Source organism: Pinus tabuliformis, chromosome 2_1 (genome assembly GCF_031772625.1).
Source record: "Pinus tabuliformis cultivar Carrire ecotype Pingquan chromosome 2_1, CPIR1, whole genome shotgun sequence".
Lineage (NCBI taxonomy): Eukaryota > Viridiplantae > Streptophyta > Pinopsida > Pinales > Pinaceae > Pinus > Pinus tabuliformis.
Window position 1 is genome coordinate 182,951,457 of NC_142299.1, and position 20,897 is coordinate 182,972,353.

Here is a 20,897-nt window from a genome sequence, read left to right on the forward strand (position 1 = left end):
CTCCATCAATCCCATCTGCTCCATCCTCCAACTCGGATTCTTGCCTCATGTTTGCCATTTGCTCACTTTGCCCTAAATTCCCATATTTTTGTGCAACATTGCTCTACCTCTCCTTTCCAACCATCCTCGCCACTCCTCAGATCCATTCCCAAGTCCTGGACCTCTTCACACCCCTAGCTCACCTCCATGCTCACTCCATCTTTCTTCCTCCATCCATCCTCCAAAATCCCATTTCTAAACATCTTGTAGAAAATTACAGACATCTTGTAGAAATTCCAGAACATCCTGTAGAACCCCTGCAGACTTCCTGTAGAAGCTCATGAATGAGGTTTCTTGATAGCCAAACTCTGTGAAACTCTCTGGAAGGGTGTTAGGGACCCCTTAGGCCCTCTTTGAACCTTCTCGACCTCCTCCAAGCATTTCCTCTCGCCAATCCACCTTTGCACAGTCAAAAACAGTTAAATTGCATGCATGATAATTCTGGCAACTTATTCAAAAATACAAAAAGATGTTTTTTTTGAGATGTTACTGTAGAAGTAGCTTAGACACATGTATTTTACCTTCCTAGAAGTCAATGGCATCTCTTTCAGTAGCTTGCATCCTCTTTCTTGCATCAGTAGGGCTAGCTGGTAAAATTAGGGTTTGCTAGGGTTTACATTTCCTTTCAGCTTTCCAGTTTCTTTTTGCAAGTAGATCAGCCTTCTTTGAGTTAGCTTTCGTCCATCAGTTAAAAAGCTTCTTCTTAGAGCTCATAGAAGTTGGCTTAAGCTCCTAGCGGACTTGTGCCAGTTGACCAAGTGACAGTTGTGGCAAGAGCTAGTACTTGTGCATACAACACCCTCGCTTCCAAGTTTGTTACGAACTACCGGGTTGATAAAAGTAAAGAAGGGAGTCCCAGGAGTTGCATCATTATTGCTACAATACTGGAGCCCATCAGCTATCTTACAATGAATAAAATTATGGGTACCGCCCGAATCAATCAACACTATTACCTTTTTCTTCTTGACATGTCCTTCTAGCTTGAGAGTTTAAGGAGTGGTAATTCCGACCAATGCATTACAAGATATGGTCGGATTCATTTATTTTTTCTCTAGGGTTTTTTCCTGGTGTATATCCTCTTCTTTTAATGTTTCTTGTTCCTTTTCTTCCTTCTCTTCACAATCTATGTAAAATAATTTCTTCTCGACACATTTATGACCTTCAGTGTATTTTCTATCACGACTGTAACAAAGCCCTTTTTCTTTTTTTTCTTCCAATTGTTGTGGTGTCAACCTTGTAGGTTGTGGAAGGCTAGGGGCAACAACACTTCCATATTTATAGTTGTGAGTGGTAGGCTTCCTTGTTGCCATAATTTTGCTTTCAATTTTTCTTGCCAACCTGAATGCCTTCTCCAATGAATCAGGTTCCCAAAGGCAAACCTCATGTTGGATGTTATCCTTTAAAGTCCCTATGAACACATAAATCATTTGGTCCTCTAGAATATCTTTTATCCTTATATTCAATTTTTGGAAGTCCTCAATGTGCTCCATCATTGAACCCTTTTGTTTGAGATTTATCAATTGGCTAAAAAGATGTTTCTTTTTGTATCCTCATAATGTGCTATCATTTCTTCCGTAAAAATTTCCCAAGTGACAATTTGTTTATGAGAGCAAAGCCATCGATACCATACAAACTGATTTGGTCCCAAATATAAAGTTGCAATGCATACCTTTTGTGTGTTTTCATATTATGGAGATCAAACTATTTCTCCATTTGTAGTATCCATGTTACAGGATCCTTGCCATCAAACTTCTTCATATCGATCTTTGGAAAATGGTGGGTCTTCAATCCAACGTTAGATTCTACAAAATCAATATTAACATTTCTTTTGTTCTCATCATGAGTTTCCTTTACTACACTTTTGCCATTAGTAAGCATTTCTTGTAGCAACTTTGTCAAATCTATCTTCAAATCTTCCATGTTGCCTTTAAGATTTGCTTCTATACCATCCATCTTAGCTTCCATGCCATCCATCTTAGCTTCCACGCCATCCATCTTAGCTTCCATGCCATTCATATTACCTTCCATGGCTTCTTTAATCCATCCATCTTAGCTTCTGTTACTTTTTGTGAGAGTGAAAATTGTTGCACTTGGTCTCGTAATTTTGATATATCATGTTGCATTTCTTCTTCATGAGTCATGGTAGATATTTCAGGTTTCTTACTAGGTGTTTCCATTTTCTTTCTTTGGGGCATCAATTAATGATAATTATGCGTCACTATTCCATTTGAATCACTTCAAACTAATTTTTCAAACCAAACTTATGCAATTTTTAAAAAACAAATACACACCTTTTTTTTCTTTGTAGGAGATCGATATTGAATCTATTATATATCTGTATTTTCGAATCTCCAAGGTTTGACATTGCGTCCTGTGGTATCCCTATGATTCATATTTCTAAACCCACCAATCTAATCAATATTGGACTCTTCAAGAAAGAGTTAATGCCAAATCTCTCACGATAACCTGATTATAAACTAGTTCAGTAAAGCAGACTTGCACGACTTGCCACGTGTTTCTGTTTTGACCTTCAGATTTGAAAACAATATGAAGAAAACTAAAGTTTGCATTCTTTCTGTAACTTCTTACAAAATTTCAATCTGATGCTCAGAGAGAAAGTTATGACAATTTTCCCAAGGTTACCTGCTTGGGATGTAATTCGAGAGCCTACAAAAACCCTAACTTCCTTGGATAATATCTCTGAACTATCCTGATAAAAGATCTGAAATTCAGACCCGAGGTTCATCAACATCTCAGCCCAAATGGGTTTTAATTTTTCTTCTGAAACATCATAGAAAACAAGTTATAGCGAAAATTCCAAGATGACCTGTTTAGAATAGCGAAACCCTAAAATCCAAAGCTCTGATACCAAATGTTATGCAACCAACTCACAAATAGAAGAAAAGATAGATCAACGACTTCAAAATCAGCCTCTTCAAGGGGGAAACCTCCTTTACCTTACACAAATGAACAATTCATGGATGAAGCAAGTGAAAAAACCTCCTTTCTATATATAGGAGTCTAAGGTGTCACATTATAATCAAAGCCGACATAACAATAATAATAGAAGGCCGCAACAATAACAATAGTAGGATTCTATGGGGCACAATAATAACAATATGCGGACAATAGGGGCACAATAATAACAATAAGGGCTACAATGACAATAGTAATGGGGGAATCACTAGTATTATAGGGACCTATGGTGAGGAATTGTGCTAAAGAGCTCCTGTAGTTCAAGGAACTCATAGAAAATAAGTGTGTATGATCCTTACCTCATGGTAAGTGTGTATCTCCCCTATTGTCATCTTAGGGATTTGTTTGATCCTTATCTCATGGTAAGTGTGTATCTTCCCCTGCTGAGCATACCCTAGTATGCATCCTAACCATAAGTTGGGGTGGTTGGGATTGTTCCTCCCCATATGGCCAATGGGTTGAGAGGTGACATGGGTGTGTCTAATCCTTACCTTGAAGGGTAAGTGTGTATCTCCCCCAAGTTCCTTGGGTTGTGTTTGATCCTTATCACACATGGTAAGTGTGTATCTCCTCCAAAGTTAGTGGATGAAAGTGTTATACCACTTGAATCTTTAGGGTCCTGATGGGAAGATAACTAGACAATACGATAGTTGTGATCCTTACCTTTCATGCTAAGTCATATCCTTCCTATTTTCCTCAGATAGAGGGTGGTAGTTTGAGTTCCCCTATGATGTCAAATTCTTCTTCTGTTAGGTTCGAGAGTGTTCAACAGATGAGAAGAGATGAGCATAAATGAGCAGAGGGAATAGATGACTTGATGATGATGAGACATTCAAGATGAGATTCATAATGCAGTCAGAAATTTCTCCCTAGATGAGAGGGAGTATTAATTTAGCAGCTTAGGAATAAATTTCCTCCTTTGGAAAACCTTCCTCAGTAAGAAAGACCCCTCCTAGTCCTTGGAAGAATTTAATTTGGTCAAAGAAAAATGTTATTTTTAATGTGAAACCCACATGTGCACAAAAGTTCAAATCGTCCTAGAAGAGGAAATTTGACACCCTTGACCGCTTATAAATAGAAATCACTTGAAATCATTTAGAGGCATCTCATCACACATCACATCATTCATTCATTAGTTCAAACGCTTCTAGAATTGGAGGGTTGAGCTACAAAAAGCCTGAAATCTACGAGCTACCAAAAGTCATCATTCTGCAGCTTACCGAAAGTTGTCTTTGCGATTTGCAAGCAATCGAAAGTTGCTTTTCTCTAAATTCATTGACTTTTGCAGATTGGAATCTTTAACCAAATTTGACTTTGAGGATCACCTATTGGATATTGGTTGGTTGATCTATTAGATAGTCATAGAATTGGCTTTGACTCTTTTTGTTGATGAATTGAGTCATTGTACTATATGTTGAACATTTTATGACAATCTCATAAGAAGAAGAATTTGAAAGGGTTTCCCCCCTTAAGGGATTTTCCCCTAGTCTTTGAACAAATTTGGTGTCTCTTGTTATTGCTATTGATTGTCTCTTACTGTTCTATCTACAAATTCTATTGATCATTGGAAGACTAAACTTTTTTGAAAAGATTAATAATCGAATAAAAGAATTGGCCTAAAGTGATTGTAACAACATAGAACAGTGGAAATTTAACAGTGTAGGCACAATCAAGTATTTCTTAGTGATGTTAAAAATGTCAAAAGATGCCTACAAGAAATATAATCAAAGATCATTACTTAAGAAATAAGTAAAAATGTTGAAGAATCTATAGATTTTGATGATATAAATGAAGAATCCATGCAAGAATTGAATAACAAAGAAATAACTTGATGGAACATTTTACCATCCATGTTTAAAATAAACAGGAAGATAAGATCTAAGAAGGTCATCACCATAAAATACTTGAACAAGTTGAGCTTTAACTTGAGGATGTACATGTTAAAATGATAATATTATCAAAGACCAAGCATAGAGGACAAATGATGCAAATGTCTCTGAAAGGAAGATTAAGAATATGGGTGTGTGGAATGAATGAGAAACGTCAAAGGTGAAATCATATTGGTATCTTCATTACGAAGAAAGTTTTTAAGAAAAACAAGATGCTTGATATTAATATTATCAAAGTTGAAGATGGAATATATAACAACTATTGATGGAATAGAGATGATCTGAATGAAAATTTGCCCATGGTACTTTCCCACCAATGGTATTTACCCATATTAATGATCTGAATGGAAATCCGCCCATGGTATTTACCCATGGTAATGTAACTAAAAAATGTTATAAATAACGAGCCTCAATTTTTTACGGGGCAGATTGATCCACACAATGTAGCTGTAACAACACAATGTAGCACTAACAACATTTCTCTCTTAATAAAGAAATGAGGTTTTATGATGCATGTATTCTGTTCACATTTTCTTTAGTAATGTTCTCACACATGGTTCTCTGCTTCTTCCTCTTGGTTCTAGATCTTAGTCCCCAAGATTCGGATCAAGAGATTCACAAAACCATTACTCAGTAACACATTATCAAAGACAATCAACTACCACAAATTTCAGAAGTTGTAACAACACATGGAATCAAGGGAAATGCAGTTATGCAACAAATAACTATCAAGGTTTAATACTACAGAGAGTTGAGTTTGGATGGATGGATTATTATTAGTGGCAAAAAGAAAGCATGAATATAACAAATCATATTACATGGTTTCATCACGTATAAAACCCTTAACTACAAAGCTTTTTGGAGGGAACTATGATATGGATATGTAATAAGAGTCAACCATATAAAGGGCTTAGGCCAAGGCTAGCCCTAATGTTGAATGGAGTTTCATCACATATAAAACTTTTAACTATAAAGTTTTTTAAAGGCCCCTTAGGGGCACATATATGGGGCTAAATGTATATGTAATACAAGTCAACTTGATAAAGAGCTTATGTTGGAGGTAGCCCTAATGTTGAATGGAAAAATGATTTTCCCAACAAGATGTTGTTATTGGATGAGAATTACTTGAGCCTAGACACTCATTGAGATAGTTTACTTCCCCCACAAGTGACTCTCACTCTCAACTCCTTCCCATTAACCTTAAACATCAAACTTGATGAGAACTTAACCCCACACAAACTAACTAATTTACAATAAATATATATATATATATATATATATAACTCATTTCTCAAACTTATTTGAAAAATATGCTTCATGCTCACATTATATTTCTCACAATATTTTAAAGCTTTGATAATGATATAACTTCCCAAAGGACAGAAGACTAAAATTAAATATTTAAATCCATAATTAAAAAAATTATTTTGTATGGAATAAAACAATCTCACATTAAGAAAAAATCAAATAAACTAAAATAAAGTGTTCTCTACTGACAACATGCCTCATTCTCCTCCCATCATTAAGCATTTGAAGATGAGTGAAAATAATTTTTCATAGAGCTCTAATCATTAAGCATTTGAAGGTAAGTGAAAATATTTTTTTCACATAAAATTAAATTTAAATAGATTCATTATAATTCAATGTCCCGAAAAAGCTTGTATGTAATCCAAAATTGTACTTAAATGCAAATGGTGAAATTATGATTATTACTTGTTTGAGAGATAGTTTAAGTTGAATGGGTTTTAATACATTCCTATCATTGATGTTTGGACATTTAGAAAATTTATGCACATGTTGGAACCAAGAATAAGTATGGCTTCGCAACTTAATTTGCAATTTTATAAAAAAAAAGTTGCATATTTTAAAATTAATATTAATAAAATTATGATGATAATAGTTAAACAAATTAATGCAATCAATTTATAATTATTTTATTTATATTTTTTTAAAGTATTTTAATAATAATTGAAATATTTTTAAACGAACTTTCATTTGGAATTATCATATACCCTTGGAATATGGTTGGCGGGGTATAGGTGTTACAAGGTCAGCGTTTTGTCGGCTTGAACACATTAAAAAAAGGTGGGGCAAGAATATTTTTTGGTGAGGGAGTATACTAGTGAAAATTGCATTGCAAGCAAAAAAGTAAAGTGAGCTAAATTTTGGGGAAAAAATGGAATTAACCATTGTGAACCCCACACGGAAAGAGAGTAAAGTGAAAGTTAATTTTCGTTAAAATAAATGAAAGTTAAAGCATTGTGGACCGCACAAGCAAGGTGAAAAATATTTGCTATAGGCCATTGACCATGCATACCCATACCCATGAAATTTGCACTTACTATTATTGTGTTAAAATGGAATATATTTTGGTTTATAAGTTTTTTTTGAAGGGAATTGTTTTTAGTGTGATTTTTTGGAATTTTAAGTGGCCCAATTTAATGAAAAATTTGAGGTGCAATCTTGATTTGTGTTATTTACACTCGTTTTTCATTGTATATATGGGTTTAGCACTCTCAAAAACTCCTAGGGCACTTCGATTGTGCAAGGGTTACTTATCAAACTTCTGATTTCAATAAAACCACTAGGGCACTCCCTAAGGCACTTCGATTGTGCAAGGTTACTTATCAAACTTCTGATTTCAATAAAACCCCTAGGGCACTTTGATTTTGCAGGGTTACTTATCAAACTTTTGATTTTAATAAAACCCCTAGGACACTTCGATTGTGTAGGGGTTGCTTATCAAACTTCTGATTTCAATAAAACCCCTAGGGCACTTCGATTGTGCAGGGGTTACTTATCATACTTCTGATTTCAATAAATTCCTACGGGATTTAAAAAAAAGAAATCGGAAAAACTTCCAAAAAATGCACAAAAAACAACTCTCTTTTGAATTAGTAAACCTCACCTTTACCAACAACAAATACCATGACATTTGTGCACTACAGTTTGGCAGATATTTCAGTGCCATGACATTTGTCCAATATATATTTCAGCCTCTTCCCATACGCTTGCCATGCAAACAAGCAGAGATCTCAGTTTCGAACTGGTTTTAGGGCGGGAAGTAGTTATGGTTTCAAAGTTGGGGATTACGCTATGGCACAGTGTTTGAGACAAAGAAAGAAAGAAAGAAATTATTTTAACGTCCACAGGCTAAAGATAGCCTATGAGACAAATTAGCCTATACAGATTGTTTTTCATCTGCTCGATGTATTCAACCCGTTTTTTTGTGAAGCTTCACAATAAATGGGATCCCAGCGTCTCTCAACAAACCCCTCGCTAAATAGATTAACCCAAAAGCTATTTGCCAGCATATTTGCATAACTTTCCCTGTTGTGTTTGAAGGTCTAACATTCTAAAATGAAATGTTTTTCTGGTTCCACTTTTCTGGAAGAACAAAAAATGCATACTCTTTCCTCCCACAATTGGGATCCCAGCGTCTCTCGACAAACCCCTCGCTAAATAGAATACCCCAAAAGCTATTTGCCAGCATATTTGCATAACTTTCCCTGTTGTCTTTGAAGGTCTCACATTCTAAAATGAAATGTTTTTCTGGTTCCACTTTTCCGGAAGAACAAAAAATGCATACTCTTTCCTCCCACACTTCTTTTGGCCTTTTCCACTACCCTATTTCAGAACGAAGTTGATGAGAATTAATCAAAATTTTGGCTCTCCAAGAGATATTGGCCTCTGTGTATGCTTTTGGTTGATGACTACTAGTTTCAATATAGACACCTTTTCTTTTTTTCTAACTCATTATCCCAAATAAACTTGTCAAACTAAACAATGACTACGAATTTCCATATAAATATTTTTTTTTTTTCTAACTCCTTATCCCAAATACGCTGATAGAACTAACCCTTTATTTCGGAAGCAACCAAATCCTACAAGATCTACGGCTTTACGCACAAGAGTCTTACAAGATCTACGGCTTTACGGACAAGAGTCTCGGCAGTCGCGGCGTAAAGAGAACACGTAACCACACAGACAAGCCTCTGGAGGTCAAGGATGAGCTCGGTCTTCCGCACTCTGCTCTCAAGGCCGTAGGTCTGAATTTGTCCATGCATCGAATGGAACGACCACACATTTTTTCTTCTGCACTTCTTTGACTGCATCAAAAATTTTGTTCGGCGCCTCTTGGCCTCGGCCTTCATGGCACCAGCTTTATTATTAGATTGTAAAGCATGTGTAAGTCTTGTACTAGGGTTGCATTCAAGCCTTTCCCTCATTGCGATATTGGGAATAAATCTGTGTTAGAAATGCTGTGAACATACCCATGGAAGCACAGGGATCGACCTGGAGCTTTGTCAACGAACAGTGTAAGTAGAATTGCAGTCAGGTTACATATCATTATTTAGTATTTATCTGTGATTGCTTCCAGAAAACCAATGTGTGTTCGGTTGTCCGTTGGTCTTACAGGCAGAGATTTCGATTTTGATTACTTCTAGGCCACCAATATATTTTTGGGTGTCCGTTGGTCTTACAGACAGATTTCGCAAAATTGATTTGTTTTTTTTTCCTCTGGTTCTTTTATTTCTTTTTGTAATTACGCCGTAAGGCGTTTCCCTTTGAAATCAACTTTCCTCTTAGGTTACGTGTACATTTCTGCCTTTGATTTTTACCCCGTAAGGCGTTTCCCTTTGAAATCAACTTTCCTCTTGAGTTACATGTACATTTTTGAGCCTTTGATTTTTACGCCTTAAGGCATTTCCCTTTGAAATCAACTTTTCTCTTGGGTTAAGTGTACATTTCTGAGCCTTTGATTTAAGTGTTAGACGATGAAAATAATCTTACCCATCCAATTAGACCGGTATACGATGCGACCGAGCAGATGGACGGTTGCCCTCGCTCGATGCTACGCTACTTCCAGGTGCTTTCTCTGTGTGCTGCACTTGCCCTTGCTCAGCGATACTATATTCCAGGACCCTGGATCTGTGGAAATCGACTTCGGGAAACCCTTCATATCAATTATAAGGTAGCAAATCATATTCTGATCCTCAGAACATACCCAGTCTGCTACAAGACCCATGAGATGATTCCAGGAGGTCTCGCTCAGCCTTAAAAGGGCTTGGATTATCACCACTAGATGCCTTGGATTGTCACAGGTCCACTTCTGGACTTCGGTCTGTCGCGGGATGGCTACAGGAATTGCGATCTGTTACAGAATGGTTGCTCGGCATCAGAGTATGTATTTCCATTTTAGTTTGTCTCAGAGTATCAAGGCTAAAGCAATCGGTAGGGTTAAACATCCCAACATTGTTCGCCTCCGAGCTTTCTATTGGGGTATAGAGGAAAAACCGCTGGTTTATGACTACATTCCACATTCCACATGGAAGCTTGGAAAATGCCTGTTATGGTGGGTTCTCTTGTTCTCTTTTTTCCATTTCATGTATATCGGCAGGAAATCTCGTTCAATTCGTTTCTGCATGGTTGTAGGCCGTCTGGAATAGCTTCGAATCTGAATCCGAGCCAAGATTTAACAGAGTCCACCGATCCGGATACGACGAAGCGCTCTTGTATGTATTCGGTAATGACGAAGGTGATATAGAAGCCTCGAGCATATAAAATCTTAGAGAGTTGCATCATGGCGTGAATGTGACCCTGAGCAGGGAAAGGGAGCATAACAACATGAGGTCGTGTATTCATGGCGCTATGTAGCGTAGAGAAATAGTGATCCAGATCTCAGGGATTAAGATTTAGGAGCATGAGGAGAGAAAACATACAGATGTAACTAAACATTCAACAGAGAATACTCAACACAGTGAATGATGTAACTAAACATTCAACAGAGAATACACAACACAGTGAATGCCTCACAACATAAGAAAAGAAAGAAGGGCCTCGCAACACAACAAAAGAAAGAAGAAAACTCTTTATTAAATTGAGGAATCATTTATGGATGGATTGGATTGGATTGATACCATGGATTATATGGTATACATATCATAATCAAATAATCAAATACAATCAAATACCATGAGTGGAAACAAGACTCAAATACCATCGGTGGATACGATTCGAATACCAGTTTTCATTAGATTCAAACAGAGTGCCCTGTCTAAAGGAACAGGCCGGTGGTAAGCAAAACGGTATGGGTGATCAGGAATATGAGAGCAGGTGGTAAGCAAAACGGGATGGCTGATCAGGAATATGAGAGCCGAGGTAGACACAGATATATGGAATCCCAAATTTACAATGTACACCATATCAAAGCCTTTGCCATATGACCATGAGAGCCAAGAGTGAAAAAGAAACAAATAGATGTAGAGAATAGAGATCTATTGTGCTGTTATAATTTCCATCAAATTTTTTCCATTAGGTAGGTTTGGGAGTCTATGGTTGTTTGATTGCACTTGAAATAAAGCAAGTGAATGTAAAACACCTCATGATTCAGAAAGACAGTTTATTCAGTCACATAGCACAATTTGAACCTCTCTGTTACAGGGATGTAGGTTATTAACAAAATTGTCTTTGTTGATTTCTTTTAATTGTCATGTAGTTCAGAAAATGCAATTTCTTTCACAATGAAGGTAATACTCTGCATATTATTAAGTAATTGTGTAAATTGAAATGTCTGCAACTTGTATAGACTACAACAAATACTATTGCAACCAGAGGAAGAACTGTTGAGAAATGATTCTGCAGATGCTGCCCTGGAAGGAACTGCTCCTAAGCCAAAGAAAACTATTGGAAAAATTAAGGTTCAAGGTATAGTAGCATCTGATTCTTTTCATGGTTATTTTGTATTGACTTGATATGGATGCATCAATAATAAGTACAGTTGATTTGTTTTTATTCCTTATTTTCTAAATGGCACATATCTCGTTCTTCTTGAAAGGTAGTGAAAAAGAAACAAATAGATGTAGAGAATAGAGATCTATTGTGCTGTTATAATTTCCATCAAAATTTTTCCATGATCAATGTTCAAAGTACATCCTCAGATTCATAAATCTATGGTCTTGCTGTAAATTAGGAAAATGTGGTCTGATAAATGAGTACACTTGTTTATAGTCATACATGAGTTGAAACTTCAAACTGTTATAAGAAAAGTCTCTGATTTTGCTTTTACAGGCCCGCTTCTGTGAATGTTAGAGAGGCAGCAGGTTCTTGCCGGCAATCAACAGTTTCAGCAAGCCAGCCACCCACTTTTCACCTCAGGTTTGACTGTTTCTTCCTACCTAAGGTCTTGTGTGTGTTGATATATAAAAAGAAACAATCAGGATGCCTCAATATTTATTTTTCATGTTAATGTGGATCAGTAATTCATTACGGGATAGAATGTACTTCTCATCTGCTCTGGATCTTGACCTGAATGTGCTTGCAATTCATTGAGTGTAGTGGGCAAGCCCTTATTGTCTATGGGGGATGTGTGCACCTTTGTTTCTGGGCATGAGCCAGCTGTCATGATTGTAGCTGGTCCGTGCCCAGGATGTCTTAAGATTTGTTTTTCATGTTAATGTAGATCAATAATTATTTATCAGATAGATGTTATTTCTCATCTGCTATGCATTTTGACAATAATGTGCTTGCAATTATTGAGTGTAGTGGGCAGGGAGCCTGGCAAGCCCTCATTGCCTATGAGGCCTGTGTGCGTCTTTGTCTCCGGGCATGGGCTAGTGGTCGCATGGAAGCTCCTGAATTCCTTCATAATGAGTGCATTGTTTTGCGTAATGCCTTTGGGTAGGTTATTAACAAAATTGTCTTTGTTGATTTCTTTTAATTGTCATGTAGTTCGGAAAATGCAAATTCTTTCACAATGAAGGTAATACTCTGCATATTATTAAGTAATTGTGTAAATTGAAATGTCTGCAACTTGTATAGACTACAACAAATACTGTTGCAACCAGGAAGAACTGTTGAGAAATGATTCTGCAGATGCTGCCCTGGAAGGAACTGCTCCTAAGCCAAAGAAAACTATTGGAAAAATTAAGGTTCAAGGTATAGTAGCATCTGATTCTTTTCATGGTTATTTTGTATTGACTTGATATGGATGCATCAATAATAAGTACAATTGATTTGTTTTTATTCCTTATTTTCTAAATGGCACATATCTCGTTCTTCTTGAAAGGTAGTGAAAAAGAAACAAATAGATGTAGAGAATAGAGATCTATTGCGCTATTGTAATTTCCATCAAATTTTTTCCATTAGGTAGGTTTGGGAGTCTATAGTTGTTTGATTGCACTTGAAATAAAGCAAGTGAATGTAAAACACCTCATGATTCAGAAAGACAGTTTAAACTGAGCTTTCAATACATTGTTTTTGATGCAGTGCGTAAAGTCAAGATCATGCCAGATATGCCATCCAGATGCAGTTTTCAGTCTTGTAGGTCATCCTTTCTAAATATGGAGTCCCTACGCTCCAGATTTTGCATGGAGCACAGGAAGAGAAACAAAGAAACATGCCAAAGCAGTGATGGTGTTGAAAGGACTACACATAGTGAAAAAACTTACATGAAATCATGTTGTTTGCGTTGGATATGTGTTACCCAGAAGAACATTGGAGACGAAGCTCTGGCAATGTCAATGAGCTGACAGTAGGATGAGCTTGAGAAATTATTAAAAATTAAAATAAAATAAATATTTTAACAAAGCATTCAATTGATACACCCATTTCTCTGTTCTTTTAAATGTTTGCATCTTGCCCACCAGAATGAAAGAGGGAGAGCGCATGCAGCCAGCTACCCAGGCATGTCAAGTATACAAGTATCAGTTATTGCCCTGTTATTCAATCTCACCATCTCTCAGTGCTAGTTATGTTTATGCTGCTTCTAGAATTATTTAATCCAGTAAACAAGAAGGTTTTTGCACTGCAACATCCTTGTTGTATGAAGCCCAATATGTATGTGCATTTATAAATGGTAATGGTAACCAAGAGCTCTGTTGGCACTTTTTCATGTGGGTACTGAAGTAGATATACTCATAAGGCACTTTGTTGATATTGTTAGTAAATTATTTGTTTGCAGTCATGGAAGCCATAGGGGCACTAAACAAGAATAACAATACCCTCTGGCTGGAAATGGGTGAAACAGTTGGGTGGGAGGGACTTAGAGCTCTTTTTGGAGGGCAGTTCTTTCGACATGCACTTGCAATTGGGCTTAATTTGCTCTTTCTTGTTTCTGTCATCCTTGAACTGTGTTGGACAAGGTGTAAATTTCGCACACCTCGGCCACCTACACCTCCTGTTCCATTTAACAGCTTTTCGAGTAAGTTTAAACTGGGGATTATGCAAAAGCTGGCTTTAGGTGGTTGCATTTTTCTGTGTATATGCTATAGCGTTCTCGGGATATGGAGCCCTGTGTATTGGTGGCTGAAGGAGAGGCCTGAAGGTTTTGAAAATGTGGGCGAGTATATTGTCCAGGCTCTGACTTGGGTTACAATGTCAGCTTATGTTCATCGCTCCTTCAGAAAAGAAGGTAAACAGAAGTTTCCACTTTTATTGCAGTTGTGGTGGAGTCTATCATTCATTCTGCAGGCTTTCTTCATCGTCCTCGACATTCAACGGTTGACAAAACAAAGAAGCGTTGCTGTTGATATCTTTGTTGAAATTATGGCTGTTCTCATTTTGGCTTGCTTGTGTTATACTAGTTGTTGTGCCAGAAGTGGTGTAGAGTCCTCCTCACAGACCATTCTAGAACCTCTCTTGAAAGACAATCCCCAAAAATGTGGAAACATTAACGCAGTCTCTACTTATGCAACAACCAACCTTCTCAGTCGGCTGTCATTTTCTTGGATGAGTCCTTTGCTTGCTGTTGGTTATAAGAGCCCTTTGCAGAGGCGGACAGGACAGGCCAATTATACCCTAAATTCAGAGCTCAGCTAGAGGCCAAAGGTGATACAGGCTTATTAGCAAAAGCCTTACTCCTATCTTTTCGGAAGGAAGTACTTTTGACTGCATTCTTAGCAGCACTGGAGACTTGTGCATCATATGTAGGTCCATGTTTTATAAATGCCTTTGTTCAGTTTCTAGGTGGAAAGAAACAGTTTGAAAGTCAAGGCTATGTGCTAGTTTGTGCTTTTTTTTGTGGCAAAGGTATTAGAGTCTTTGTCACAGCGACAAGGGTTTTTCAAACAACATCAGTTAACTTTACGGGTTAGAGCAGCATTGACATCTATTATATAGAGGAATGGCTTGTTGCTTTCCAGTCAGTCAAGACAGAAGCTTACAAGCGGAGAGATTATCAACTACATGAGTGTAGATGTTCAGAATGTTTCATGTTTCTGTTACTATATGCATAGTATTTGGATTTTCCCTCTTCAATTTGTTCTGGCCTTCATTATTCTATATCAGATGTCGGGCTTGGCAGCATTTTCAGGGTTGGCAGCCTCATTTGCAGTTATGTTGCCAAATTTCCCACTTGCAAAATTGCAAGAAAAATTTCAGGAGAGAATAATGGAAGAAAAAGACAAAAGCATGAAGGCCACATCGGAGACATTAAAAATTATGAGAATCTTAAAATTGTAGGCTTGGGAGACAAGATTTCTTTGGAAACTAGAAATTTTGAGGCAGGCAGAATATAGTTGGCTACAAAAATATGTTTACGCATCAGCTATCACAACATCTGTTTCCTCCGTTGGACCAATATTTATCATTGTTGCAACTTTTGGTACGTGTATGCTTATAGGAGTGCCTTTGACAGCAGGGAGAATTCTTTCTGTACTCGCAACCTATGGGACACTTCAGGGAGCTATGGGCATGCTTCCTGGCTTAATCCCTCAGATTGCTCAAACTAAAGTGTCAATAGATCGCATTGTGGCCTTTCTGCAGGAGGAAGAGCTGCAACATGATGGGGTAGAAAAGGTATCAAAGGAGTCAACAGACTTCGCGCTTCCAATCCAAGGAGGGATATTTTCTTGGAATCCCGATTCCTCTAGTCCAACTATAAGAGGTTTAGATGTCCAACTAGAGAGAGGCATGAGGGTTGCAGTATGTGGAACTGTTGGTTCAGGAAAATCAAGCCTTTTATCCTGCATATTAGGTGAAATACCAAAAATATCAGGCTCTGTTAGCTTAAGTGGTACCAAAGCATATGTCCCTCAGTCTCCTTGGATACAAAGTGGGAAAATTAAAGACGCTATTCTCTTTGGAAAGCAGATGGATACTATTAGATACAATAGTGTACTTGATGCTTGTGCATTGAAAAAAGAGCTTGAACTTTTTCCTTATGGGGACGAGACAGACATTGGAGAAAGAGGGTTAAATTTGAGTGGTGGACAAAAACAGAGAATACAAATTGCCTGTGCTTTATATCAAGATGTGGACATTTATATTTTTGATGACCCTTTTAGTGCTGTGGATGCACATACCGGAAAACATATTTTCCAAGTATGTTTCTCTTATCCTTTACATACTGTAGGTTTGATGAATTAATTAGTTTTAATGTTTTGATGGAATGATGAAGCTCTACAGTAGCACTCTACAATTCATTGTTCAGTCTGGATAATATACATTGCTGGTTGTGCCGCTGCAAATTCATGTCCATAAACATCTAAGAAATTGGACTTACTTGTTATAGGAATGCATACTTGGTATTCTAGGTTCAAAGACTGTAGTCTATGTAACTCATCAAGTGGAGTTTTTACCCTCTGCTGACATCATTCTGGTAGGTTTGAATTTCTTTCATCCTGCTCTAGTGATATTAAAATTTTCAATGTAATTGGTAAGGGGGTAGTGGGTTTATTGATCATTTATTGAGACGAGGAGATAAGTGATCCATATTTTGTTGATGTAAATGATATTCTTCACAGGTAATGCGAGATGGTGAAATTACTCAGGTTGACAGATATGATGACATCTTACAATCAGGCACAGATTTTGTGGAATTAGTTGGTGCACATCAGAAAGATTTGAAAGCTATTTCTGCTATGGAGAAATCTAAAGTGTACACATCAGAGAGATTTGTTGAAAGCTCATGTCCTGGAAATACAGCTGCAGTGAAAAATTTTACTGCCAGTGACACACTGGAGCAGTGCGGTGTTCAGAACTCAATAGATGTAGAGGAAGAGGTTGAACCAGAAAACCACAAAGAAAGATTGGATAAAGAGAATAAAAATTCACAACTTGTACATGAAGAAGAAAGAGAGAGAGGTAGGGTAAGCATGTCGGTATACTGGTCTTACATTATTGCTGCATACAATGGTACTTTGATACCTCTAATACTACTGGCCCAAATAATAAGTCAGCTACTTCAAATATGTAGTAACCTCTGGATGACATCGGAAGCCTCTACAAAAGAAAATGAGAGTTCCCCTATGAGAAAGTCCCTTTTCATTCTGGTTTATGTTGCTTTGACATTAAGCAGCTCCCTGTGTGTTCTTGTGAGGTCTATGCCTCTTTCATTGGTTGGACTTAAAACTCCTAATCAGCTTTTCAGCACTCTGCACAGGTGTATATTTCGTGCACCAATGTCCTTCTTTGATGCAACTCCATCTGGGCGAATACTGAATCGGGTCAGTTGACATTTATTGTTTTAATAGGCTAATACCTTTCCTGAGAGAGGAGGAAATCATTTGATTCTAGTGGGTCAGTAACAAGCTCTCTATTTCTTGGCAGGCATCAACTGATCAGAGTGCAGTGGACACATTGATTCCTTCTCAACTAGGAGAATTGGCTTTTGCATTTATACAACTTTTGGGGATCATTGCAGTCATGTCTCATATTGTTTGGCAGGTCTTCATTGTGTTTATACCAGTGTGCAAGTTGTATATGGTATCAGGTATTCTTTGTATTTCTCAATAATAATAAATACGAACTTGCAAAATTTAATTTTCTGAGAGGAACATAAATTGGCGATAAGAGAGTTTGATTTCTACTTCAAGGTTTGCTGTAGGTAGATCTCATAATCTGATTGAAAAGGATGTTATCAAATAGATTAAGTTGCATCAGGATTCTGTCATGACAATAGTTTATCTGTATTTCTTTGTTTCCATTCTTTTGGGTTTTTATAGTAATAAGAGAATTTTTGTAACTCCTCTGACCTTCCTTGCATGCAACAATACTACATAATATCAGCTAGGGAACTAGCTCGGCTGGCATCAGTTTGTAGAGCTCCAATTGTACAACATTTTGGAGAATCAATCTTTGGAGCAGCCACCATTAGAAGTTTTGACCAGGAATTTCGATTCATGGAAAGAAATCTCGAGTTGATTGATATATATATATGAGACCTAGTCTCCACAATGTTGGAGCCAATGAGTGGCTTGGCATTCGGATGGATTTTCTGTCAAATCTTGTGTTTGCATTCTTTTTGGTGTTCCTCATTCGCTTGCCTCAAGATGTAATTAGCCCAAGTAGGTACAGAAGCACTATCTTGGCTTACAATTATTTTTCCTAAACTGATCTCAGCAAACTAGACATATTCTTTATAATGAAATATGAAAGTAAATGAAATGGCACCTTAACAGGCACTGCAGGGTTGGCAGTAACATATAGTCTAAGTCTGAACATGGTACAAGCCTGGGTAATATGGTGCCTTTGTTATGTGAAGACCAACATGTTGTCAGCGGAGAGAATAATGCAGTATTCACGAATTCCCAGTGAGTCACCAGTGATTATAGAGAATTGTAGACCAAACTCCAACTGGCCATCTAGAGGAACGATAGATCTAACTGATTTGCAGGTCAGAACTCAATACAAATAGACTCTTTTTCACGCATTCAATGCTAGTAATTTGCATGTCAGTTCATCTATAAATTTGATCCATACAATCAGGTGCGTTATGGACCACATCTTCCGCTTGTCTTGAAAGGCCTTACATGCACTTTCCTTGGAGGCACGAAGGTGGGAGTTGTGGGGCGGACAGGAAGTGGCAAATCTACTCTTATTCAATCCATTTTCGCATTGTGGAACCAACAACGGGCAGAATTGTCATTGATGGAGTCGACATCTCATCCATAGGCCTCCAAGACCTAAGATCCAAATTAGGCATTATTCCCCAAGAACCAACAATGTTTGAAGGCACTATAAGAAATAATTTGAATCCTCTCGAAGATTGCTTGGATGATGAGATTTGGAAGGTTAGTTCTGCTTCATATTCTATAAGCATTAGTATCAATTTTAGCGCCAATTATTCTTGCCTTGAAGAATATAGATATTTCCCTGAGGATCTTGCTGTAAGTTTATTGTTTATGAATCTACTTCGATTTTGCTTGTGCTTTCAGGCTTTGGACAAGTGCCAACTTGGTGAGATTGTACGAGCAAAAGAAAAGAAACTTGATTCCTCAGGTCTGTGTGTCTTTATCACATTCAATGGAAGTCCTGAAGGAGAAAAATAAAACCTTTTACAGTAGCTATTTCTACTATTTGCTTTCCATCTTAGTGCTCATGTTTTGTTTATTTTTTGGTGTCCTTGAGACCTACCTGGTCTCTAGGACCCCTTTTTTTAGAATGAAAATTGAGAATCGAATTTAATGGAATGATCTCTTGTACAGTGTCTGAGAATGGAGGAAACTGGAGTGTGGGTCAATGCCAGCTTGTCTGTTTGGGACGGGCACTACTAAAACAAAGTCGGATACTAGTCCTTGACGAGGCAACTGCCTCAGTTGACACTGCAACTGATGGGTTTATTCAGCAAATAATTCGCCACCAATTTTCTACCTGCACAGTCATTACTATAGCACATCAGATTCCATCTGTTATTGAGAGTGATATGGTTCTCCTATTAAAGGATGGTATAACATTTTTTAGTTGTTTATTTTCTAGTGTTTTGTTACAGTTACTATTTTTTTGGACACATTTCATTTTTTACTTACTTTGTATTTGTTTTGAATCAGGACAAATTGCTGAGTATGACACTCCATCCAAACTACTCAGCAACAAATTTTCTGCATTTGCAAAACTTGTTTCAGAGTACTCCATCCAATAGATATCTTAACTAGAGCTTTGGACATTGGTCATATTGGGTTTACAATAGAATGGAGAAAAATCTTCATTTCCCTAAAACTCAAGCTGGATAAATGTACAATATAGAGATACAATATAGTAGACTATGAGCTACCATGTAAGCTCATTATTTTCTGATAATATTCTATATTTAAGTCCTTAAGAAGAGTTCAATAACTCCTATCAGTGACTTTGACTGACTTTGACAGTTATGATTTTTCACTTGTTATATACAAATGGAGTTTACCCTTTTTCCTGTGTAACTTTTATCACTTCAACAAGGTAATCAAGGTAATATTGGAGAACTCCAGACAACTTGGATTTGTACAGGCAGTGCAGTTGGATGTAAGGTGCCTCTAACTAATTTGTCTTTTTTTTCCTGCTTTGATTCTATTATTTTGAGTTTCACATCTGCATTTTTTTTGTTTCTATTTTAGTTCTGACCTCTATATGTAGTAATACTATGCCAATTCACATCAACATTTTATTCTCATTTCTACCAAACAAGCTATGATATACTTGTCAAGGTTCATAGGTCTTGTTATTTATAGGTCTTAATAATAAGTGATGGCTAATTGTTAATGTGTTTTTTTCCTTCATGCAATGAACCAACTCAATTTTATTCATAATATTTTGCAGTTATAAACTTTTAAAGTTACCTAATATTTCAATGAGTAAGAATTTGAGAATTCTACTATCTAACCATCAAATATGCCCAAAAGAGGGAAAAAAATATAAGAAAAAATGAGAGATGTACAAAATAGACATAGGCTTTTTGTTCTTTAAAAGCAATTTATTTTTTATTTAATTATTTTTTTCAATATATATATATATATATATATATATATTGTGTAATCTTTTCTTTTGAATAATGATGAAAATATTGGTTTGAGTGGTTGTTTTAACTAATATTCAGTTTAACAAGTTTTGTTTTGTTTGTTTTTTTTTTTTTTTTTAATTAAAATTTTCAATATAAAAAAAGATATTCTACATCAACTTCAAAAAATCTTCTAATTCACCTAGTTGAGGTAAATTTTCATTTTTATCAGAGTTAAAACTTCACTTTAGCTATGGGAGGAACTTGCACACATTTTTTTTGGCACAAAAATTAAATAT

The 20,897-nt window shown here is 36.7% G+C and overlaps 1 protein-coding gene and 1 pseudogene across 2 annotated transcripts; both read left to right on the forward strand.

The window, feature by feature from the left end:
* The first annotated feature begins 11,945 nt into the window (after positions 1 to 11,945).
* LOC149199326 (uncharacterized) lies at positions 11,946 to 13,435 on the forward strand. Its single transcript, XM_089402384.1, has 4 exons — positions 11,946 to 12,062; positions 12,450 to 12,584; positions 12,726 to 12,842; positions 13,173 to 13,435. The coding sequence occupies exons 1-4, from the start codon at positions 11,990 to 11,992 to the stop codon at positions 13,433 to 13,435; spliced, it is 588 nt and encodes a 195-aa protein (XP_089258510.1). The 5' UTR covers positions 11,946 to 11,989.
* Positions 13,436 to 13,868: 433 nt separating this feature from the next.
* On the forward strand, positions 13,869 to 19,773 carry LOC149199327 (putative ABC transporter C family member 15; annotated as a pseudogene). Its single transcript, XR_016253764.1, has 10 exons — positions 13,869 to 16,226; positions 16,417 to 16,503; positions 16,649 to 17,350; positions 17,454 to 17,613; positions 17,891 to 18,190; positions 18,305 to 18,519; positions 18,612 to 18,916; positions 19,061 to 19,124; positions 19,331 to 19,570; positions 19,673 to 19,773. The product of XR_016253764.1 is annotated as a putative ABC transporter C family member 15 (transcript).
* The last annotated feature ends 1,124 nt before the right edge of the window (positions 19,774 to 20,897 follow it).

Excerpts from the sequence above, each read along its gene's own strand:
- LOC149199326 (XM_089402384.1), top strand. The coding sequence starts at position 11,990 with ATGTTAGAGAGGCAGCAGGTTCTTGCCGGCAATCAACAGTTTCAGCAA. Across the intron at positions 12,585-12,725 it reads GTTTTGCGTAATGCCTTTGG|ACTACAACAAATACTGTTGC; the intron begins GTAGGTTATTAA and ends CAACTTGTATAG. Across the intron at positions 12,843-13,172 it reads TGGAAAAATTAAGGTTCAAG|TGCGTAAAGTCAAGATCATG; the intron begins GTATAGTAGCAT and ends TTTTTGATGCAG.